The sequence below is a fragment of the Lytechinus variegatus genome, chromosome 16 (genome assembly GCF_018143015.1).
Source record: "Lytechinus variegatus isolate NC3 chromosome 16, Lvar_3.0, whole genome shotgun sequence".
Taxonomy (NCBI): Eukaryota; Metazoa; Echinodermata; class Echinoidea; order Temnopleuroida; family Toxopneustidae; genus Lytechinus; species Lytechinus variegatus.
The window spans coordinates 12,039,767-12,065,787 of NC_054755.1; the positions used below are offsets into that span (position 1 = coordinate 12,039,767).

A 26,021-nucleotide genomic window follows, 5' to 3' on the forward strand; every position below is an offset into this window, starting at 1 on the left:
ATCTGTACACAAACCTGCCAACATGGGTTTCTGTGTGATGGAAGGCAAAATGGGAATTTTTGAAAAAAAATCATACAGGTGGTAGATTTATATTGATGAAATTGTGCAGTAGAGGGACACAAATGTCAAGTTGATTCATGTAAATACCAACATTGATATATTACTTGATTATCATACATGGACACAATTTGTGTTTAGGAGAAAAATACTTTCAATAAAATATTGAGAAAAAAAATGAGTGAAAGAAATATGAGTAAGTTTTGAATCAATTGGGAGTTACATCAAGGATAACTTGTTTGTGTTTTAGGTGAATTTTGGTTTGCTATGTAATTTTTCTCTGAAAATATACTGAATATTTGTTCATTTTGAAATATATTTGTACTCTTTCTGGAGAAGCTGAATTATAATTTTAGAGAGAGATCAAAGAGACGAGAGAGAGCGAGAAAGAGAGGGAAAGAAAACAAAAAGAGGAGGAAAAGAAGAAAAATAGAAATGATGTGAGGTGTAAAAAATGGAAGAATACATTAACTTCAGCTTGTGAGTAGCAAATAGGTCCTATTCAAGAAAATGGAAACAAATCAGTCGAAGAAATTGGAATGGAGAAAGGAGAGAAGCAGAAAAAGAAATGGAAATGTTATCAGACTTGTCATGCATGCTTGTGGTTTCCCCTCCAGATTGGCTTTATTCAAGCATGTATATAGAAGTCAAATAAAAGAACAATCTGTCATAAAGAATTATCTGTGCCCTGTGCTGACTTTTAAGCCATTCATAATTTCTTATTCAAACTTGACTTAGTCACCAAAACCACAGTAATTACACAGGCATGCATTCAATTACTTCAGTGGAGGAAAAGGAAATATTAATACATGACTTTTGTGCAGAGAAGTAAGATTTGGTGGTTCTTATGTAGTCATAGGAGATAAAGAAATGTTGGAGAATATTGGTATTAAAATAACTAAAGAAATGTTGATATTCTAATTGTTATGGATATATCATTTCCTATTAGTTCTATGATATATTTTCATAAAATTATTTGATGATATTGCAACTTGCAAATTTGGAGTCAGGACTCTGGCATTTCAATATCAAAATTTGAAATCTATTTTGATATCTCAAAGCAACCATACCCTCACTATTTAAATGTATTGTTTAACTTTGTGAGCAGCTGATTAAAAAAAACTCAAACCAAGATGAAACATGTGTACAAGTGCATGTATTAGAGCTAATAAACCCTGAAAACAACCATTATTGAGAATGAAAAGCTAAAACTACAAGGCAAACCCCGATTTTGTAAATAGGTGTCTTATAGATGCCTAAATAGTAGGCCTACACGTAAGTGTATGGGATGAAATTAAGATGGTGTTTCCGGTCACTTTATATTTCAATTTTTGAAGCACTAAATAATTATTTTCGAACGCAATTTTTTCTGGGCTTCATTTTTGTAACATATCACAGACACAGGTGACAATTGTGACCTTCTAGCTCAGATTTTTTAAGAGTCAAGCCAATGTTAACCAATCACTTTTTAATAGGCCTAAAATATTGCAAACACTTTGAATATCACTTAAATCAGTGAATCATAACCTGCATTTGGCCCTTTTATAGCGTCTTGTACTTGCAGATTCCAACAAGTGGATGTCGCCAACATGCCGAAATTCACAAGTTGGACACCAAATGGAATGTCTGCATCACACTTGCATCCAAAGAAAGTCGTGCGTGGAATGGGTTTCCTTTTGTCGCCCTTGTTGTCGGAATTTATTTTTGTTTCTCAGCAGGGGCGATATGGATACCGGGGCTGTATTGTTGCGACGACCCGGGATAGGTCATTTTCATGAACAGGAGTTTATTAGTTATGTATCACTGATCTGCAAAGCTATAGAAAAGTGGGGAGAATGAGAAAGGGAGGGGGTTATTTATACTTGAAACGGGAGATTGGTGGATGGACTGAAGGGGGCATGGTTGGATGCAGAACGGAGGAGGAAGAAAAGAGATGAGAGAAATGGCATTAAATAGGGATAAAACTGCATTATATCTGGTAGAAAGGTTATTAGAAAAGTTATTAGAACAAGAATATCAGCATGAGGGGGTGTGTATATTATGAATTCTTTTGTGAAATATTTAAGGTGGTTCATAAATCTAACATAAATGATAAGTTTGCATCGTTGAAATGATTTCATTTGTTGCGATTCAAAGGAATAGAATAATTGGGAGTTTGGAAGTTGGCTCCAAGATTGACAGAAATATAATAAATTGGAAGGAAGGAAGAGAGAAGTTGAAAGAAATGGGAAGAAGGAGAGAGGGGGGGATGGGGAGAACCAGAATGGAAAGTAAGCTCAAACCGATACCGATTCATTAAGCAGTAAAGCTGGGTTTTGTGTACAGGCCATAATGATATCGAAAGTGAACATTAAATGACAGTACGATACTTCCATTTTATTTGTAGAAAATAAATGCATTCTGAAGTAAAACATAACAATATCCTGTATGAATCATACTGCTGAATCATGAAAATTTTTCGCAAGACAAAAAGAATTTGCAAACCTCAGTCTTCGAAGATCAAAAAGAGATTAAACGGAGGACAAAAGCTAAAACAGCGAAATCCACTTTTTATGGAGATGTTTTGTGTATCGTTTTGGGGATGAATATGGGAATCAATTTAAATTCCATCTTAGGCAAGATGAACGATTCTGCCATTAGCTCAATGTCAGTGACTCAGCCCCCGTTCTTGTGTTTTCTCTGGCGGAAAGTTGGTATGGGGTCGCGACCCCTGAGCGCTGGTTTGATTGTTTTTAGGCTGGATAGCCTTAGGGTTTAGACTGACTCCAAACCTGCTCGACCTGAGATGAGGTCGTGTTCATATTGGAAGATGTATGCATCAACATTCATTATAAGCAGCATGCAGCCAAAGTACTGATGGTTTTGAGACCTTTCCAAGGGACATGGCAGCAAGCAAGTATGGCTTGTATCGTGGTTTACCCAGATGAGCTGACTTGGTTTTGAACCTGCAATCTTTAGGTCGTTGTACCACTGAGCCTTCATGCAGCCCCATTTTGTTGGAACATGCCCTTCTCTTGGTGAAAGTGTGAACATGGCCTTTTAACCTATCAACAATGAATAGGGTAACTAACCCCTTAAATTGTAATGATGCAAAGTTCTGGTCAAGGTGTTAGCCTATTCATAGTTTGATGCCTTTTAGTAATTGATATCATTAGTAATCAATCAAAGTATAATAGGCGATATGGTTTACTTGCCTTGATGCTTGTCAGTAATTTGAACATGGTTTCAAAGCTTTTGTTAGTCAATCATATTTTGAAGGTGTGGATGACACTAAACACCCTCTAAACAAGTGTAATACAGAGTGTCGGTCAAGGTGTAGGTCTATTGTGGTGTTTTTGGCTTTTTGAGTCTAATACCTCTTTGAATGTGCCTGTATCAGTATCAGTCTGTGTATTATTATGGGCCTAGGTTCAGCATCTAGTATTATCCATCATTAGCCTTTGAGGGATAATTATATAATATTGGATGGCCTTGAGGTTAATACAAGGAAATATTGGACGAGCTTTGCATAAATATTGGACGAGTCGAAGACGAGTCCAATATTTTGCAAAGCGAGTCCTATATTTCCTTGTATTGACCGAAAAATGGGACATCCAGTATTATGATTATTATTCATACAGAGAATTTTAGCAAATAATTTTAACTTACCCTCCCGCCCTGAGACCCCGCCTGAGACTCTGACTCTGCTGTATGATGGGGGGACCTAAAGCTACGCACTTTGTTTTCAAACAATAAAAACTGTCCCAATTTTAATATTTCAACAAATTATATTTCACTTATTTGTGGCAAACATTCTAAAGATCATTAACCAAGTAGAAAATATCACAAAACTCACTAATACGAAAATCCCGTCGTGTTTTTCGAAAACCTCTTAATTTCGCCGCCCGATGTAGAAGGGGTCCTAAAGCTACGCACTCGATTTATCATGCAAAAAAATAGTATTTCCTGTGCCTCAATTTCTAAAATATATTCAAATTAATATAGGATAAAATGAAATTAAAGCGAATATAACTCCAAACTTCCTAACAGTTGTTGGTTTTCTCTGCATTTAGAGATTTACTGCAGCCTCTGTAGAAAAAATTTAATAGGAATTGTTCATCACTGCACTCTGCAGTCACAGTTCCACACACAGTGCGCATTTGCCGTTGAAAACTGCATGCGCGCGCGATGAGTGGTGCGTACACTTCGGGAATTCCCCTTCTAGTCGTCCAATATTTTCAATATTGTGTCACCTCGGAAAAAATATTAGGCGAGTTCAACAAACTTTTTAAGTGGGTCGAGTGCACCAACAAAATAACACTTGTATTTGGGCTCTAAAATTGTCTGTATGAATAATAATTAACAATATTGGAATCAGAAACTTATACCATTTGGAAGGATTGATGGATGTATAATGCCTGAAATCAGAATGACAAGAGGTTAAAATAGAATGACTTTTTAGTAGTTAATTGAGTTCCTCCATATTGTAGGCATATAAGTGTGTGAAATATGGGGGTTACATTAATGTTACCGTTTATCTGCAACAGAAATGTAGGTGTAAAAAATATGCATAGATATTATGTTATGTTAGCCTTGCATGTTTCTATAGACTTAGGCCTACAGGTAGACCTATATTTTGAAAAAAAAGAAGAACAATATGTGAACAAGCACACATTCCATAGTATTGTCAAAAGTGTGTAAAATAATATTAATGTTTGGGTTGCCCTGACTACTATGTATCTTTTGTTTGCATATAAACTAAATAGGCCTATACTTCCATTCATAGGAATGCATGTATACCAAAGACTCTACTGCACATGACTATTTAAAAAACTATGGTCCACCCCTACTAACTTATCTTTTTTTTTGGGGGGGGGGGTGTTCTTGTTGACTAATCTGGAACACAAAACATACAATGAACACAATTTTTTCTATTTACAAAACCAAGAGAAGAAAAAGATTGCAGATGTGATTTGTATTTTTGTTTTATATTCACGACTAAATAATGTTTGGACCAGTTCTCACAGGGGCAAATGCTGCTCACAACTACTCAAATCGCACCATGTGAAGTGTGCCCCTGCATTTTTTAACGAGGTGGCATAGCTCAGGACTGATTCAGAAACATTTTGGTGTCGTTTACCGCTCACGGCAGCCAGACTCGTCGGCTGTGGCTCTCTGCTATACGAGCCATGATCTTGGACTTTGTTTTCTGATCCCTTAAATATCGAGAAAACTTGTTTCTCATCTCCCAAAACTGAGGCTGTCGCACCCATTCAATTTTGATCATTTTGGTTTACAAAGTATTGTTTTATATTTCTTGTGTTTTTAAAAGGCCTGCTGGTAGCTTGTTTTGTCTGCAGGCGAATGTAGAGACCGATTAGTCATAGATGCATGGTGTTTAATTCTATCTAATATCAATTCATGTTTGATAATACATTAAATGAAACAATGGTTTTTGTTACTGTGGGAAGCCTCAAGCTCAGATTGATTCCCACACACTATTTTCATATAGACCTAATGTTTCTTTAAGAAAATATTTGAAGGGTAATTTTATGGTGGCCCTACCCCCTTAATTTATAGACATAAGCCTGTAAGGTAATCTGTTACACCTTTGTTTTGGTTGGTGATTTGGATAAAAATTAATCTAAGTTTATTTCAAATGAATTCTAAGTATTTTTTTTTCAAGATCGTTGGAAAAGGGATTAACCCTGATGCACAATAGGTGGTTTCAGACCGCCTCGAAGTTCGCCAGTTCCAGGTATTTTGGTAATGTGAAAGCAAACTACGCGTAATTTCCCCGAAAGAAAATACCCGCTAAATAGTAGGTACTTGGCGAAATTACGAGAACTTTCGTGGGGATTTTTCCAAGGTCGCAGGTATTTTGGCAATGTGAAAGCAAATTACGGGAACTTTTATCCCAGCGTGTCGTTGGGCGCGGCGGCGTGGGTGGCTGCTGGGCTAGTGATTTTGAATCTCCCGCCTTGCCTGCTTATCAGACCACACTGCGCATGCTCGTAACTTCGGGAACTTATCCCGAAGGATGTGTTTCGGGGCGGTGTGAATGCAGGAATAATGAACGGGTATTTTTTAGCCTTAAAAAGTTCTCGTAATTTAACAGGATTCTTGTGATCGAGGCGGTTTGAGACCACCTAATATGTTGTTAAACAAGCCCAGTGTGGCCTGTCATCCAGTATTTACCTGAATACAAATTTACCACTCATCTGACCCAGATCCTCCTGCCATGCACCCCAAACTCCTGGCAAAACACACAAGATCTGTTCCTTCACCAGCTTCAGGAAATATTTGTAAACCCCTGTCCCTAGAAGAACAAAAAATATTAGTGTCCTCTGTGGCTAGGGTGATTATACGGTGACATATTTATGATGAGAGGACAGAAATATGCCTTTTCAAGTTGTTCCCTGGCTGTGCAACCCCCACAGTAGCGTCCCAAGCACCCTCTAGGGGGGTTTCATGGACACCTTATACCCAGGAAACCATCCTATGATGTCGAATCTGCACCAACAGCTCCTTAAATCATTGGCTTCTGGAAACTGAAGGTGGAGGAAATAAGGAGCGTTATGTTGGCAAGTGTGTTCAGACAAGAGTTTTCGCAAAGAGTTAGGGGTTTGGGATGTATAAAACACCTTACCCTGCTAGAAGATGGGTAATCCCTTTACAAAGCCAACAGGAATCAAAGATTTCAGTTGTCAATGGCTTGGCCTACGATCAGAGGTGAAAATTTATTGTAATGTATTCATGCAAATTTGAAATTTGTGTGAGTATGATTGAGAATATATGTACAGTAACACTAAATAAAAGACCAGTATTAAGCTGAAAATTACTGGTTAGTACTTACATGTAGTACTGATTTCTGGAATCGTTAAAGTTATCATTTTAACCCTGTTTGTCATGATCATTGATTGATAGACGTTAGAAGCTTTGTTCTGTGAAAACAGAAAGGGCAAGGCACATAGCAGCTAGTGATCAAGTTTAATTATAGGCTAATGACTTAATTATGATACCATCTGATGGAAGGTTTCCATTAGAACATATGCGAATGAGTGCACACTGAGTGGACAAGAATCAGTGCTGACAACAAATTGTATAAATATTACGCTTGCAGGAACAGTGTTTAAAACGTACTGATGTGTGTATTTCCGAACTAAGAATTTGTATGAATGCAACTTGAAAGGCCTTAAAAGAGGCTCTGCATGTACTTTTTTTTCAGGTGGAATGGATTTATCTGCAGTTTGAAGGATATGAAGAATAAGTTTTCTAACTTTCTGTAACAACAGTGATATATGACCATTTTCCACTTGATATGAAGAGATATTGGCTTTGTATCCATATTTCTACCTTTGTTGGTGGATAGAAGGTTGGTGTTGCATCCCATCTCCATCAGCAGTTTCTGAGGGGAAAAAAGTCCTCTATGTTTCTTCCTTGGCAGCTGTAAAACTGCTTGAGAATTTTATAAAATATAAAAAGGTGTTATTATTAAGATGCAGGTTGATGATTAATATTGCTTGAATAATATGTTTTAATTTTCAATTGAACTTAGAAACTTGTGAATTATTTTTAAAATCTGATTTCCCCCTATTTTGTTACTACTAATTACTGTAATTTCTCCCTTCTTTTTACTTCCAGCTGAATTTGAAGATCTCTTGCATTACGGAAAAGAGAGGATTCAGCAACATTTTAGGACATTGTATACAACTATTGCAATCCACATGAACAGTCCCATAGAGGATTTATTTGGTTCCTTGTTGGACTACCTACACGGTATGGACATCAACATTGAGCACACTGTATCAAGGTTCTTTGATACGCTCTTCCCTCACATCTACACAAGCCATATAAACAGCAAAGTGACGCGACTGGACTCGCGATACCGCGACTGCCTATCGAACCAGGCTTCGGTGATCATGCCGTTCGGTTTTGCGCACAGGGACCTCGCCAGGATGCTGGAGAAGTCCTTGAAGGTCGCGAGGATGTTCCTTGGGACGGTCAACCTCGGCCTGGAGGTCCTCAACTCGACGGAAAACATGGACCTGACGCGACGCTGCACCCGCTCCTTGATGCAGATGCGGTACTGCGGACAGTGCCAGTCGTTGGTCGGCGTCCCCGCCTGCCAAGGGTTCTGCTTCAATGTCGTGAAGGGGTGCTTGGCGAACTTCATGGACCTGGATCTGTATTGGAGGGAGTATGTTGCGGTGGTTGTTGACTTGGTTCGTGTCAGTATGACTGCGGAATACGATCTTCATTCGGCCATGTATTCTCTGGATCAGAAGGTGATGGCAGCCATTAACAGGGCTATTGAGGACAAAGATTCCATCATGCAAGCTGTAAGTCTTCAATTATTATAAAATTATTTTTCAATGAGAGGCCTTTCCTCATCATCCAGTCAATGACATTAGTGAAGTAATGTTATTGTGATTTTGTATATTAGATTGTTAATTGAAACCATTAATAAGAACAAGTTGTGTATGTTCTGGGTCAAAAGAGACGAAACAATGCGATAATCTAAGTAACAGCAACGGATCTATGGAACTTATAATCGATGCTAAATTTCATTACAGCTTATCTCAGTTGCTCACCATTTCAATATTTCAATGGAATTGTAATTTAAGTGGTAAGGTTTCATCAATTATGTTGAAATGCAATGTAGGCCATAAATTGCAAAGAAGAAGCAACAAGTTTCTTAATGAAGTATGAAACTTTGAAAGTAAATTTTTATATTCAAAATCATTTGATAATTTTTAATTCACATGTAACAGTCGCAAAAGTGTTTTGATATCATTAGACTCTACTATTTCATTTAAAATTGCTTGATGACAGTTACCAATGATAAGAAATGTATCTTTGTTTCTACATGCCGCCTCTTTCTTTCACAGGCCATGATCACATGCGGGCCTCCACCCCTCTCGAGACCCTCACCCTACAACGACTTTGCCATGAACAACCCAGCCGGCAACATCCCCATCGCCCCCAACCCTGCCATCCCCTTGGACGAGCTCTTGCTGGAGTTTGTAGGTAGCCTGGACAGTTCCAAGAGTGTCTTCAGGGACCTCCCTGTGCTGATGTGCTCCCAGGGGAACATGGCTTCCGACAGCAATCGGGACTGCTGGACCGGGGAGACGCAAGGAACGTAAGTAGAAGGCTTGATTGAGCCCAAGATGTGCATCATATGGCTTGATTTGGAGCCATTTTCATGAAGACTTAGACCTATGGTAACTTTGCAGTTATGGTAACTACCTGGGAATCATTGGTATTGATTGGCTCCTGAGCCCTGTTACCATGGTAGTTGCAAAAATGGCAAAGTTATGATAGTTGTAACTCCTCACGAAAAGAACCCCTGGCAGTATTTGCTAGGTCTTGACTACATCTGTAACAATAGCTTTTCATTCCATCAAAAATGAAGTGCTTTAGGTATGGAGGAAAGAAACCAGGAAATTGCCATCCATGAATATTTGAACTTTCGGTCCCATATACTGGTCTTTGTGTTTGGTGGTTTACATGGTCAATGCACATTACATGTTTAAGCCCCCAAGGGATTTATGGATACAATATTAGACAGGGTCATATGTATTGAAGTGGGGGGGGGGGAACCAGGAACTTCAGTAAAATTCTCTTTACAAAAGAAGAGATAAAAATACAAGCCAGAATCTCTTGTTAATCTTTTGGTTTTTGTCCCATTATATTATTTTAGAACAACTTGTTAGGCTCCAGCTGGTGCTTCAAGAGAGTATTGATACTGCAAGAAAAAAAGTAATATTTATTGATTTTGGAGATTTGCTTGAAATTGCCAGATAAGTAGCCACAAACAATAGTAAAAAAAGTCCAGCCATTATTGACAACCATATAGGCCTACAAGCATGAGGTGTTCTTGTTCTCAGCTGGAATATAGCCTGATAATTGCTATATAAAAATAACATGATCAACATGCATATATGGGCTATTCCACGGTTACTCACGTTACATTTGGAGACACCTTGACTCATACTTGGAGCTGTAACTCCATTATTATTGATAGGAACTAAACATCTCCTTATCACAACAAAGTACACAGTCTGACTATCCTTTGTATAAAAACAAAACTTGGGAAATTCTATTATGCTCCTGGCAAATCTTTGGAATGTGTCGGTTACTCACGTTACATGATTTGGACCAACCTGTGGAATTGCCCATATGTACTTTGAGATAACAACACTATCAAAATATTGCAGGCAAAAGTAGGATGAAGTGACAATAACTATAGGAATTTGATAGGTGTTGACAACCACCCTGGTCTTTCTTATGTTGTGACATTCTGGTCATTTTTCATCTGTCACACTCTACTGATGTGCCAAATGCTCCTGATTCATTCAAACTAACAGAATGATCAAATAAATAGCAAGTATATTTGTTTGAAGATTAGCAGTAAGGTAAAGATTGGTGAAAGACACAAGATATTATTTTCAATTTTCATCAGCTGGGCTTATAGTCACCATAAATGGAATTTTAATTGAGTACAACTAGCTCATAGGCACTAGAAATGCAAATCATGTGGGAAAAAATAGAAACAAAATATTATTTCAATTTTCATCCGCTAGTTTCTTCATCCATGTAAATGGAATTTTAATCGAGCACAACTAGCCGAAAGGCACCAGAAATATTCTCCTTGTGCATGAAAAGGGGGAAAAGGTACAGAAAGAAAAACCACAAAGGCCTCATGGCTGGTAGGCAATATGCTGCCTTTTGTGGCTATTCTGTAGGGTACCTGAAGCTGATCCTTTTGTTGTTGTCAAGGATCAAATCTATCCATTTCAACACAGGTCGTGAGAGGTGAACAGACCCTGTAATGATCTCCTACCCTGTGCCTTTCAGCCATCCATTGGGCTATGAAAATTAATTTCCCCATATTGGAAAGGCTGGCAACTCGACAGGGTGCTTACTTTTAATCCCCTGCAGAAGCTTCTGCTTTTGAATGGACGGGGGGGGGCTCTTGAGTTGATTCCACGAGCTGTGGAATGCTCATCGTTTATTGTGGTCTTGTATTGACTGCTTCCTTAAAAAGAAGAAAACAGTTTCCTCTTTTTTTTTCGTCTAAAGAAAGAGACAGAAGAAGTCGATGTGGTTGGTTGAATGCTGGTGGAACCTCACTAATTTGTAGCAGGGGTATTGTGAGGTAATGAGCGTTTGGTGGAATTTCAACTTGGGTTTAAATCATTTTCACTATTATCATCGTCTGATAGGAATTGAGTGGGAATAGTTTTGTACGGGTGTCATCAGAGATGTGTTTTTTTTTTCAGAATGTTGGGGCTTTGTTCCATGCCAGGTGGGTTCGAATTAGGGGCAGGTGATTGAAAAATAAAAATAGATACAAATTCCGCGTATGGAAGAAAGATGACTAATCTAAGGCCGTGTTTATGCTTCCACTTTTCAGGCCAGAATCAGCGTTTCCAAACGTGATTAGTCCAAAACACGGTTGCGTCCATGCTTACTTTCATTTAAACGCTGTTTCAAAACGCCGATCGTAAACTCACAAAAAGGTGCGTTTGTAAACGTCGTTTGACCAGAATCAGGCTTTCTGGGGAAGCATAAACAGAACCACGATCGTAAACGTGTTTAAATGACGTCATTTGGTACATGCTTCCGGTGAGATGAAAATCCGCGGGCAAATACAGTCGTATTGCTCCATGTTATCTCTATGTAATAACAACAATCGGGGAAAAAAAACTTTCGAAAAAAGGCGCGCCCAATTTGACCTCGCTTTACGATGCGAAGCCGCTGGAGATCATGATTTGCTCTGAAAAGTGAAGCATAAACAGCACTCCCAGAACCACGTTTACGATCGGCGTTTTGAATCGACGTTTGAAATCGCTGATTCTGTCCTCGCAATGGAAGCATAAACACACCCTTGGAGTATCAGGGTTAAGCAAAGAATTGGATTTTAAAAGACATGTGCAGCATCTTGCAGGGGGGGTAATTTGTATTGCACCTTTGGGAGAGGGTCATCATGCCCCCCCCCATAGAGACATAATAAAGTAATATTAAGAAATCTCCAAAGTATATAATTCATGAAACACTCCCGTGGAGGTCAATCAAAATTTGTTACATGATTGGAGGGAGATCACAAACAGAACATACTTTGAGTTTGACATATTAATGAACATCAATATATCTGATGTAGGGAGGTCACGGAAAGCTCCACAGAAAGGCAATTTCCGCTTTGAAATTGTTGCAAACGTACATTAAGATTTTCCTGATACACTTCTTGCGAGTAATACCCAGGTGTGGCCGTTGTTGAAAGACCTCCCCCGCTCCGATTAAGGTATCGCTGTTGTGTGATAAATGCAAAATAACTGATTTGGATTTTGATAAATTTTTGAGTGGTGGTCCTACCTTAAAGAATGGACAACCATCTGTGGGAGTGTTTCATGAAATGTTTTGTTAGTTACTTTGACTGACTAATTTGCTCTCGGCCAATCAGATGCCTTGATTTGCAGTAGCTTGTAACAGTAGCCAGTAAAAATCATTGACATATTGTTTCATGAAATGCTCCTCAGACCCAAAGATACCTTGGATCCTTGAGATAGCTGAGGATCACCTCAGGGTTTTTTGCATGTAAGCAAAGTCTTTGGATATTGTCTTCCATAGGAAAATAGCTACCAGGACAAGCCATTATGATATAATCTTAATCCATTTCAAGTTTTTAAGTTAATTAAGCTGACAATGAATCTATAAAGATCAGATGACCAAGCAGGGGAAAAAATACACAGGGATGGGGGCATTTTTTCCCTGAAATACTCAAAAGAGCCCTGGAAAATTTGTTAAAAAGAGCCCCCCCCCAAAAAAAAGACAATAAGAACAACAAAACTGTTCTTTTGCTGCCACCAGAAAACATGAAAGTTACCTGCTTTTTTCAGGAATCACTTATTGGTTATTGATGTCATCGAAATTAATGTTTAAAACAATTTCTTCATGAGCCCTTTGACAGTTTCCACTTCTATCTCACTTTAACGATGTAGATTTGGACCTTTGTGAGTAATACAGATTCACCACATCTCAGTTCTTATTTGAATTCCCCAGTGGGTATCTCCAGGTACTTGCTGTAATACTGACCATTTAATTCACTACAAAGGATATCAATCAGGTGTTCTCTTCAATCTCTCCAGTTTAGTAGACAAAAGATGTCTATTGCCGACACGAAGGTCAAATTATTACCCGAAATTGAATTGAATCGGTGATATGAATCGGTAGAACTTTTAGACGAAGGCCAAATGTGTCATTACGATGAATGGTCGGCAGCACCGGGAGGCGTCTAAGTTTCTAAGCGATCCATGATCAATCCAGTTATGAATTGAGGGCAACAGTTTATCAAACTGAATTGATATCAATCAATGAAATTAGACAAGAAAATGCATGCTTTGTCGTTGATTTGGTTTGGAATTTAGAATGAATCTGTTTAATTCATAAAACTTTTCCATACACAAAAAAGTCCACCAATCAAATGCTGTACATGCAATCAATTTAGTTATGACACGTAAAAAAGCGTATTCAAATATAAGCGTTTATTTTATCCCTTTATGTATTGAAGAACCAGTGTGATAACTACTAAACTGAGTAAGCAATGGATCATACAATTCTAAACTTTTCATAATTGTTAACAAAATCCTATTCAGGTAAATTTCACCCCTAAATATGGAAAATAAATGAAAAATGAATAAAGAAAGCAATACATATATATATGTATAGATTAATAAATATATAGATTTTATATAATAGAGATCAATAAATATAAATGGGTAGATTTTGTATTCCTTTGTTTATTCTGGAAAGTAAAACAGTAAATCACCTAAGGTATGAGAAAGTTTTCATAGAAGAGAATTTTGCTTGTAAAAATTACATCAAGGAATACAAGGAACCTGTTTAACATTTTCTCCTTTTTGCTCTTTTTGACATATGTCACCTTGATACAACATCTATATTCTGTGTGTTGGTCGATCCAGGGAGTTGGGATGGTCAAACCATGGTCAAACTTTGGGCCTCCATTGACCAATCTTGTTTTGGAATGGATCTAGATGCGGAAACCCTCTTTGATCTTGACTCTTTGAAAGTGATCAAAGCCTCTTTTGAAAACCACCCCACTTAAGCCATTACAAATATCTTAGCATTCCCCATCTAATCAGGTCCAACAAACCCCCTCTTAATCCATCTCACATCCCCATCTTAATCCCCTTGAAAAGATCAACCTTTATTGTTTAATGACCATTCCATTGCTTTTTTTGTCAAGCGAAGTTTGTCAAGTATGGTTCTATTGATATTCTTAGTTGTTCTGGTATGTCTTTGAAACTGGATCAGGAATCCTCACCAACAATTCCATGGGAGGATGATGAATAGATATAAGTTGGTTATGCTGGCATCTCTTGGTTTAGGTGAATGAAGTTGTTTTATAAAGCAGTTTCTTTACATGAGTGGGCCATCTTGCCAGCAGTTTTCAATAAGCCTAATTAACATGGATAACAGGGGATACTGTTCTTTGAGTCAGGTCAGGCTGCATACAAATGCCACAAAGGAGAATGATAGTCCAGTGCCACAATACAAAGGGTTAGAGGATGAATGCCTTTTCTGGCAGGTTACATTGGGCGCGTTGGATTCCTAAGCCAGATTAATTGAGTCAAATTGCAGTTTTATTGCCTGAAAAGTTGCAGTTTGGCATGCCATTTGGCATTCAGATGTCTATCCTTTTTAGAACACACACAGGAGGGGAAAGGAAAGAAAAGAAGAACCTTAAATTAGTGGGTCATTGATCTATAAAATGGTGCCAGATATGATCATTTTCATTTAAGGAGATACAAAGATAGACGCATCAGGTTTTCGGTGTGGCATGATGTAAGATTGAAATAGAAAGGGGGACAGGAACAAGACCTCAAACAATGAAAAAAAAATTTAATTGTTTGTGAGTGAAGGTAAAATAGTTTATCTTCTTAGATTTAGAAAAGGTTTTCTATTAAGGCGTCTCCTTGTATAAAAAGGACAATGTTTTGGTCCAGTTTAATTTTTTTAAGTTGAGTGGCATTTTTAGCAGCCTCTCCAAAAGCGTGCCAAAAAATCTTAATTTGATTGGAGTGAAAACTCTGTAGTATTGATTTACCCGCTAAAGGTGTTTGCCTACAAACAATTAGCATGATTTTCTATGTTTGCATTTTAATAAAGGGTTTGGGTATTGCCTAGCGGGCATTCCATGTCATACTGGCCACAATGCCACACACAAACCTTGACAGAGAGAAAAATTGTCGGGATGGGAGGCCAAAGCGAGATCACACAAAGACTTGAATCAGACTTGAAATTATGTCCAGAAATATGGAACAAAGACTTGGATTGCTGGACTTACTGTCATGTGTAGGTCCAAAATGCATTTGCAGTGTATTTCAAACAGAATTTCATTATCTGGTGCACGTCCACTTCACATGATTAATTATGGTTTCACGACATTTGCTCTGGCGACAATTACTCCACTGTAAATTCCACACACTAATAGAATTGCCAACTTCAATCCTGCATTTAACACTATACCCTACCCTATAACCTGACTGTAATACTAGAGCAAAACCCTCTTGCAATCCTAATCCTAACCCTATATGTTTTAGATGAAATAAAGCCTGGAGCAGTTGTAGCAGCAGCAAATTTCGTGTCACCTTAATTATAAGCACATTTGCAATGACATGGCATTACTCTACAGATAACAGTAGTTTCAATACATCATATTCACAATATTTAATTGGTGATTGCTTATTTTATCAAATGCATTTAATACTCTGTTACACAGTAACTTTGACAAAATTTTATTGATGTTTTGTAAGAAAATGCACTTTATTGTGCTACATAATGACCTCAATTATTCTCATCTCCATCATAAGGTGCCATTTGTAAAATGAAAAAAAGGAACGAGCCCCCCCCCCACATACACACATTATTACACAATTCCAAAGGTTAAGGTTACATATAGGCCTATTCTAAATTTCTTGGATACCGAAATGATTGGTCTTTTGCATCGGATGAATAGGAATTTTGTTTGTTCATTTTCTTTTAGAGAATGTTTATGTTTGAGGACCTCAATAATGGAAATAACATGATCGAGTGTGGTGCCACGGACGTCCAATAATGAAACGGCTCAATATTAGGGTTTGGAAGTCAACAAAACCATTGTTAAGGATGTGAAATGATATTGCTGCCTCGGGCCCGCTAGGACTGGTTATGATTCCAGTCGGGATTTGTTTGCGAGCGTGACCCCATATCCAGACTTTCAATGCACTCCACCGGCAGAACAATGGCAGAAAATAAAGACTAATATCTGCCGAGTCCGTAAATGACAGCGCAGAAGATTTGGGGGCTATTCCGGAGATGGTCTTATTATTTCAATTCAAATCAACTTTTCAATGCAGCTCAAACTCCCAATTGAATTTGAACCCAAGAGTAAAAGGACAAATATGCCAGGAATAAAGAAAATGAATTACAGATATTGGTGCAAAGTGACAAGGACAGAACAGGGTGTGTTTCATGACACAAATAGACAAGTGATTTTCACTGACATATTGCTTTCAGCCAATCAGATGCAAGGATTTTGGTGGCTTATAACAATAGTCAGCGAAAAGTGACTGACTTTTGTTTCATGAAATCTCTCCAGCCAGGTCTCCTTCATGTGTTTTGTAATATTCATTCTGGTCAGGGTGTATTTGAACCAGGGATTTGTATTATTATTATTCCCTGGTTGAACGAACTGCCTTGAAGTTCAGTTTCTTTCTTCCTAAATTCACTATATTGTCTGACCTGCATTGGTTATTAATTACAATTGGATGTATTTATTAGGATACCATGAATATGATAGATGGCATGTTTATATCTGACCTCTTCTAAAAATCTCTTTGGAATGAGTGGCAAGACCATGCTGCAATTAAGTATGGGTCACCAAAATGTTCAAAATCAACATTTTGCTAAGTGCTTGGAATAAAAGAAAATGTTGAAATGAATACAAAAATATTGAAACCTAAGAAATAATGATACTGCAAAATATAGAGTATCCTAGAATCAGAGATAACTGCAGAAATAAGAAAGGAAATTGTATACATTTCAGAAATAAAGAACAAACACAGAGACAACCAAATGGCAACCTACATGTATTAAGATTCACAAAAAAATAGAAGTGATGAAAAATTATATATAGTAGAAAGAAAGGTGATCATACAGGCCTTGTAGGCCTAATTAATTGGTTCATACAGATATATGATATGAACATAGTGAAATATAGGTCACAGAACATTTTTGCAGCAGTAGAAGGTTATTTCAATCAATGTTGCGTGAAAGATTGACATATGCGTTTCACCTCGCATCGAACTCTATTCAATATAAAAACACATATCCCATCTCTCGGGGGTATTATTGGAAGAGGAACATGTTTGAAGTGCGTCTACCCCTTGATGAAGTGGCAAGGGGGTGGTGGGGGTTGGAGAGGATAATGGAAAGGGGGTGGGGCCGAAGAGGGGGCAGGGGGTGTGGTGATTGCTGTATTTCAATTTGTCTTTGTCGCTCTTGCTAAAAGTCGTATACACATTCAATTGATAATTCCAGGGGCGGTATGATTTTTATTTTAATGTTGTATGAATACACCTTTTTATGCTGTAAAGCCTTCATTATGGCATGTATGTCTCAGATTTTATTGTCAAGGATGTATGTTTCTGGGTGCTGGGTGCATGGTATATTGTAAAATATTGAGTACATTTTTTTATCAAATTATTGAGATCCGAGGTTATGTCCCTATTCTGTTTTAGCCTTTTCATATGACAATGTCTGATTGGTCTGTCTGTATGCCCCTGTAAGAATTTTAGTCGCCCATCACAATTTGTAGTCAATGAGTTGGCGAGCTAATAATTAGCTTTTAATATACAATCATACTACATGTGACTGTTATTTTCCTTCATGTACTGCAGCATATGATTAGCAGAGTCAAATCTTCTGGAAAATTTATGTATCTGATTGCAATATACTCCCTGTCTGAATTTTAGGGGCCTTCAGTCAGGGTTCGAGGGCTAGCCACTCTTCTCTCGACCCCTACATGGTGTTTCCCACAATTTTGTATGAAATTTGCATGAATCTGGCTTACGACTGCCAAAAATGGATAGTTTCTAAGACCGCACCTCTGTCAATGAAGGGTACTGAGGTTGTGTTATCTCTCAAAACACGACCAAGATTGGCAAGAAAGTGCCCTTGACAAAAGATGACTTTGTAACAAAAAGTTTTAGAAATGCCCAAACTTTGTTTTTCCTTCTTTTTGTTCCTCTCTCCTTTTTGTTGCCATTCCTGCCATTTTTGTGTGATTTTTAATCAGAGTTAAACCAACAGTCAATCAGGTTGTTGTCAGCGTTTGTGGCGAAACACCTTCCCTGTTAATGGGTGTTTGGTGTATTTGTATTTGAAATCAACGTGAGGTGTAATATGGGTGTAGGATTCATTTCATTGATATTACAGTGTTAGAATCAAGCGTTGGTGTTTGTTACAATTTAAAAACTGATTGGCATTTTCAAAATTGAATCCTTGGTAAAATGATTTTACAAATTTCTTTCATTTTAATTGTAATCAAAGACTGTCATGATTGTTAGTCATTAATCTCCCTTGAGCGTATTTCAGAAATAGTTTAGACTTTACTTACATAGTTGAAAAAAGGTGTCAAATTAATCTTAATTATGGAGTCAACATAAAAGTATGCATATATTTACTCCCTTTTTTGGAGTGTTGAATGTTGCCAGTGGACCAAAGTCTGTGTTTTCTTTTTCGAATCAAATAACTGTGGATATGGACACTGTGATCAGATTAGCGATTGCATCGAAAACCACTACAATCCCTCAAACAATTGGACTTTCTCTCTGTGTAATTTTAATACCCACTTTGTTTCACCCAGTCAACCTGGTAAGCCTTTGAACACACAAAACCTCCACTGCTTCAATGCAGGTGAAAAGATGGCCGAAATCTGGCCGTAAACATTCACCAGCCCGCATACCACAATGCCAAACTGTTACTAATTAGCACGGAGAGCGGTTGCAAGTGTTTGCATTGCCCTTTCAACGGCGTTTTGACATCGCCTTGACGAAATGTCTTCGGCGATCTTTGAGTGTCGTTGAGATGTGTGCCCTACACTTGCTAAGAATGGTAGTCCCCCAATCGAGTGGTAGTATACATGATAGTATCCATAGCCTAATATCTTAGTATGACAGTATCTATTACATCTTGACTGTACTCATATTGGATGATCCGGTCACTTTCTTATTCATAAAACAAAATTAACTGATTGTCATATTTCTTTTAAATTATTATTTTGAATAGTATGATATAATACTGTCATCACTTCTTCAACCTGTGTCCTCTTCCTCCTCCTTCTTTTTCTTTTTGTTCTCTATCCCATTGTTCTTCCTTCATTTTCCTTTAAATTCATCTTCTTCTTTTCCCTCTCCTTTCTATTCATTCCTTGAGTTATTGAGTAGTGTCTCAAACATTTTTTTGTTCCTTTGTTTATTTTTTTAAAATTATCTTAGAAATTCAAATAGCAACAGCTTATGAAGTGAAATAAGAGCTTTAATATCTATCTATTTTAGTGATGTAAAATATTAATATCTCATCAAATTTTTAAACTTTTTTTTTCTTTACAGTTACCGTAAGATTGTTGTGGAGGATGGCCTGGCAGCACAGCTACACAACCCCGAAGTAAAGTTAACATCAAGGGAAAGAGAGCTTCTAAATGCCCTGCAGTTAATGGACAAGCTGGAACACAAAACAGAGGTAAATTCAACTAATTATTGCCAAATGTCCTTCATATTAGGATATAGATAATAATTCAATTTTTATTTTATTCAAAATGATTTTATTTTCCAAATCTTTAAAACATACATAATGTATACGGTATACAAGGAAAAAATCCATAATCGCTAAAATTCATTGAAGAGAAAAAGGGAAACAAGCAGAAAGCAGAGATTGTAAATAACATAGTTCCCTTTTTTTACGAAGATATATTGCAATAATGATAGTAACAACATTAAGAATTTAAGAATTATGATAGGATAATGACTACTATACTACATTCTTCAGCAATATTCATTGCTTTACTATAAGGGGAAAAAAATTGGCAGCCATAAAGCATTGAAAATGCCCATTTATCAAATGCTGGATTTTGGATTTGTTCCAAAATTGTATTTCATAGAAAATCTTCCAGTCAGAACCAAGTAGAAATGTGGTACATATAAACTTTTTACATGCCAGGGGATATGAGACTCTATGGTAATTATGTGTATTATTTGGAGCAGATAATTTTCCCCCTTAAATATGCTAAGACTTAAAAAGTGCCCACAGACCACCATGCTGTAAAAAAAGTAAACATTTTTTTTTTACCTGTACCCAGCCACTGAATCAACCCCCCCCCCTCTTCCAAGAGAGAAGAAAATCATTATTGTCTCTTTCCACTAACTTTCTTCCTGAATAGTCCTTTTATTTACTAGTCAAATAGAGGCCCCTTGTTAGGAAGAGGTTTTTAAGCATACTGATTCTGTATGCTTAGCCATATTAAAACCCTCTTTGCACACCCATTAAACTCCACTGCTAGTAGGATATAGCGTGTGCCTTGGAGGTGTCCCCAATGCTTTGTTTGTGGTTGCCTTTTGTAAAACAGCTTTTCCATCCCAGTTTTTTTTTTAAGATATTCATTCCCAATTTGCCAGCATCTCTTGGCTTTGTGGGCAAAAGAAAAAGAAACATTTTCCTTTGATTGTAAACAGTGTTTAACTTTGTGGAGAACTGAACAGGAATTCGGAAACCGTATAACTGTAATTTGTAGACAGCTTATTGTCGGAGTTGTGGGTTTTTCGTGGCTGTGATGTAGATCTGGTAGCCATAGACCATCTGTCTATGTGGATAATTATATTTTTATCTCATCTCTGGGGGCTCCAAAACGTGTTCCTTCTTGATCTAATTTTGATACTGGTAATTGGATTTAAGTTTTGATGAATACAGGATTATAAAAAGACATGCAATACATGATTATGATACAAATTACAATCTTGTGGCCAAGGTCCAATACTGTATACTGTGTCTTAAAAGCACTGAGAGATGTTGTCCTGCTATGCTGAATGCTGTTTTGATTTCAAAATTTACCACAAATTCGTGCAACTTCAAGAATGATTTTTACATATTCAGGCTTGTGCCGCCTGTTATGTTTCTAACACACGATGGCGCTGTTCAGTTTTTGAGCTTGTAGTCATTTGCACCTGATTCTTTAGATTGGGCTTTACCAACTGTGACATTCCAGGGAATTGCTATCAATTGTGTTCCTTGCTAGTTGAGAAGAAGGAAGGAAAGAAGCTAAATATAATTTCGTGTTTGCAATGAATGCAGATTACTTCACAAAAATAATAGTTTTGCTAATTCGATCACCTAATGTGTAACTGGATCGGATGCCATAAAAATTTATTTGAATGTGCACCCAGTATAAAAATAATTACACTCCAAAAATGAACCCCTCAACTATATGAAATAGCAGCTACAAAAATACCAATATGGAGTTTGATGATTGATTATAAACATCAGCGTATAAGAAATTGAGATTTATGAATAATTGGTATCATGTTTGTCATTTCCTTTCTTTTAATTTTGTAATGACTTTCTACTTGTAATAAAATTGTTTCATTTCCACATATGTATTCTTCAAAGAGCTGAATAATTGACACAGTATTCATGTGAATACATGAATACATTTGTGGTTATATATATATATATTTATTTTTCTTTCCATTTTTTCAAACAGATGATTGAACGTTTCTTGAAGAGTATGATGGAAGATTCTAACATGCTGCCGATGCCTGGAAGCGGTGATTACTATAGTGGGAGTGGTGATGGTGAATTTTCGGGGAGTGGGGATCTATCCGGTAGCGGGTCAGGTGATGGCGAAGATAGCACGACACAGTTCTCATTCACAACAGGTAATATAAATCATGAAATATCCTGTATGTTACTTTTTGGAATAGTTTAAGGAATTTCATATAAAGAATTTTACTAAAAATTTGTGCTTAATAATCAGCATCTCAATTTTTTGGCAAATAAAAAGGAAGCAAGAAATGGAATACAAGCGAAAAAAAAATAATTTGCTTTATTGTCATGGAAACAGTAATGCATTATTTTAAAGTGGATTTAAATGAAAGGGTAGTTTTAACTTAGTTAGTGAATGAATTCAAAACATGTCGGCAAAATCATAGTATAATCCATATTTTGAAAGTTGTATTGTACGATAATTTGTCTAGATGATACATTATCAGTGCTTTACAAATACAATTTACTGTGATAATCAGATTCTTATCTCCTAAATAAACTATCATGAATAGTATTTTGTCATTTTGAGTGAAAAATACCCATTTGAAAATACCCATGTACCCCATTTACACTATTTTTATTTTACATTTTGTTGCAGTTACTCCTAAGGAAACAGATTTCAGTTTCGAACCCACGACAAGAGGCTCTGGTGAAACGAGAACAAAAGACCCTCACAGTATTCCATACAGACCTGTGACAGACCCGAATGTCAGGCAAACAAGTAAACCGAGAGGAGCCGCAACGTCCCTTCATTCAGCCACGATGTTCTTGACATCAATAATGCTCTCGCTTATCGTCTTCCTGCACTGGTGACATTCTGCTTAACTCGGCGTTGACTTGTTTTACGCTGTATTGCATCCATGTGTGAAAGGACACTATCATTATACCAGTACTCATTTACACATCAAGCTGGTGTGAATGAGATAAAAATTATAGTATTATATTAATACATGCGGAGTGATGCAGCTTGGATCTTATGAGCGTAGCGTTGGATTTGGGATATACATCACTGGTCTTTTTCATCAGGAAGTTATATTTAGTACTTCAAGGGTCATTTTATGGTTAAAATTATATGAAGACTACCGTATTTCTCTTCACGTTTTTAAAAAAAGTTTCCCCATGCAAGCATAAACACCTTGTAAAACTTCTAAATGACAGTACAATAATCTTTCTTAGAATTTAATGGAAGTCATGCACTTGCATTGTTTTTTTTTCCTATTTAAGGAAAAATCAGATTTCCCCTTTGTTGTATTTATTCATGGGATTTTGAAATTACATTTTAAAATTTGATTGAACTATCTGGTATTGACCAGGGTTATCAATTTTACACTCTTTATGCATATTTTCTCATGTGAATTGGATGCCTCTATTCTGAAAAGTAATTTCTCATTTTTTCACATTTTTTCGCATTATATGCATATTTACATCTATTCGGTCGATGTAGCATTCTGCATAATTTTATTTGTGGATGATATATTCGTTTCAAATTTACATCCCCACTGGAAATTGAAGTCAGAGGCTAAGGATTTTAAACATTTGAATTTAAATGTTATTCTGGTGTGTCCAACATTTGCCAAACTTAGATAAGTTTTCATGTATCAAGAATATTTGATATATATCTTTTCTTTTTATTTCTCTTTTTTTATCAGGACTAATAAAATTATCTCAATTTTTGTCGACGAGTAGACCAAAATTGTGTTTGTAAGTTAAGCAATGATGAATATTTGCTTGCTCTCTCTCCAATGTTTCTTTATTTTTCATTATGTTTTGGGTGATTTTACAGATCTTTCTGTCATATAGAGAGGGCACAATGTACACAAATTATTGCGGTGTAGTGGTTGAAGCTCTTTGCTGCCAGTTGATATAATAGGTCATGGATTCAACACTCACTTTGTGCTTTGTCAGTGAACAGGATATGTTTTTATTGATAGTCGCCTTCTAAATTCATTTTATTCCTATTCATTTATAAGGTTAATACATAATAATGAATGAACTAGGATATCTTGAGAGGAAAAAAATGGATATATGAGACAGCAATAGGTCAAGGCCACTTGGTGATGATCTTCATTCTTTCAATTTTCCTTATGAAACAAAATAAGAATAATCACATAAAAATAAGACATTGAATGAATATGTTGTTTCTAAAAAGAAGTACTGATGTCAATATGAAAACATAATGTTAAAGTTAACATTACTCCAGTACGTTTAAACAATGTTTTTAAGCAATGTAAAGATAGAGGGAGAGTGATATATGTAGACATTTTGAAGAAAAATAAACAATATCTGAATTTATGACAATAATATGATAATAATCTAATATTTCTATGCAGTGTGAGCACTTTATAGATTTTTTTTTCAAGAAAGTTTTTATAAACCATGATTACAGTACTTTAATAACCTTTGAAATTAGTATAAATGTAATTCTAACAATATCATCTTCATAACGATTTATTGTGGAAATAGATAATGTTCAATAATCTTGGTGCCATAATTTTTACATTGTAATGATAAAAATAAATTTACATAATTAATTGTGTAAATATTTCAAAGAACACATGGCTGAAGAAGGAAAGACATGGTGGTAATGATTTGATATATTTTTATGAGTCAGAAGGGGTCAATTCAGTTAATGCCTTCTTACGTTTCACAACTGGTTGTTTTCACAAATGAATAAGTTGGATTTACATGAATATAATCATGCGTCAATGGTGAGTTGTTGTCAGCATTGACCTGGGGACATGCCATTGAGTATTCTTTCAATAGAATTGTAAATTGAAAACTGTGATGCTCATTGTCTTTTTTGTGAAACCACCCCCTGAGATAAAATGTGTATTATAACCTTTCCTTTACTGCATTATGATGCTTTCACATTTCTTTTGTGTACAGGTTATGTGTTTAATTTATTTCATTAGCTTTGTACTAGTTTTGGTTTACTATTTAAACACAATATAGAAGATGCCACAATTGATTTCTGTCGAAGTTGACTCATTTTATAAATTTAATCTTCTCTATATTGATTAATTTTTTCTTGCTTTTGATCAGCCATTTCTAGAATTGGAATTTCATTTTTCAATTTATTTCATTCAATTTGATAAACACCAGAAATATAAAAAAAGAAAATATTCATTATTGAGAAAAAAACAGTTAAAATAATCGTTCAGAAGAAGAAAAGGAACACTCCACATTTTTTTTCTTCTTGGTCGATCCAAAAAGTCTTTGAGTTTTCTCAGTTGGTTTTAGAACCTTATCATACTCAAATGAAAATTTAAAACAAAAAGTATTGTTGTGTGTCTGTTTGTGTATTTATTAACTGTTATTATTTTTGCCAATTTATATTATGGTCAATGCTGTGATTTGTATTATGAAATTGATTCGAAGGCTTTCATCAGAATGTAAATTTTCAACCATGTATAATTATTATTTTTATATTATACAAAAAAATATGTATCGCACTGTACATTGTAACGATTCATTATTATTTTTTTGTGAGGAATATTATTAATTTGCGTCAGTACTTTTAAAGTACTATACGCAATGAGTGTAAATGATGCTTGATGATATATAGAAATATGCACCTTTGTAATACTGATGCCATTTTAATGTACTATTTTGGAATATGCTATTATGTGAAATGTACAAATATATATTTCTGTATATTACTGTTTTTATACATTCTTAAATAAAGGGAATTATAACTATTGTATATAATAATAATGTTATGTTGTCTATTTTTTAAAAATGAATTAAAAATAATGAATGTGAGAAATTAAGAATAATGAATGTGAGAAATATGAAAGAAAAGGAAAAGGCATAAAGTGGGAATATGAGGTAAGAGAAAAATTGAGAGAGAGAGGGGAGAGACAGTCAGACTGACTTTGTGTGTGCGCATGTATATCTGGATTGCATCATAATCAGGGACGCCGTGGCACTTGACCATCACATCAGGAATGTTTCTAAAAATGAGGAGTTCCTGCTTTTTTGCCTTTTAAGTGGTTGCAAATCAAACATAGTTAGTGCTAAATTACTTCTGAAAATAACCCAAGATTTGTACCGCTGATGTCCGGGCCTGATGTCCTCCAGCTATACCATTGAATCATCAT

General features: G+C 36.2%; 1 protein-coding gene across 1 annotated transcript in view; it reads left to right on the plus strand.

Annotated features, from left to right (window-relative positions):
* LOC121429813 (glypican-5-like) overlaps nt 1–24,035 on the plus strand; it is a 50,317-nt gene extending 26,282 nt beyond the window's left edge. Inside the window, exons 3-7 of the mRNA XM_041627051.1 lie at nt 7,681–8,378; nt 8,928–9,181; nt 19,716–19,845; nt 21,860–22,034; nt 22,520–24,035. Coding sequence (XP_041482985.1) covers nt 7,681–8,378; nt 8,928–9,181; nt 19,716–19,845; nt 21,860–22,034; nt 22,520–22,734 — 1,472 coding nt within the window. The 3' untranslated portion in view covers nt 22,735–24,035. The remainder of the gene's footprint in view (nt 1–7,680; nt 8,379–8,927; nt 9,182–19,715; nt 19,846–21,859; nt 22,035–22,519) is intronic.
* The last annotated feature ends 1,986 nt before the right edge of the window (nt 24,036–26,021 follow it).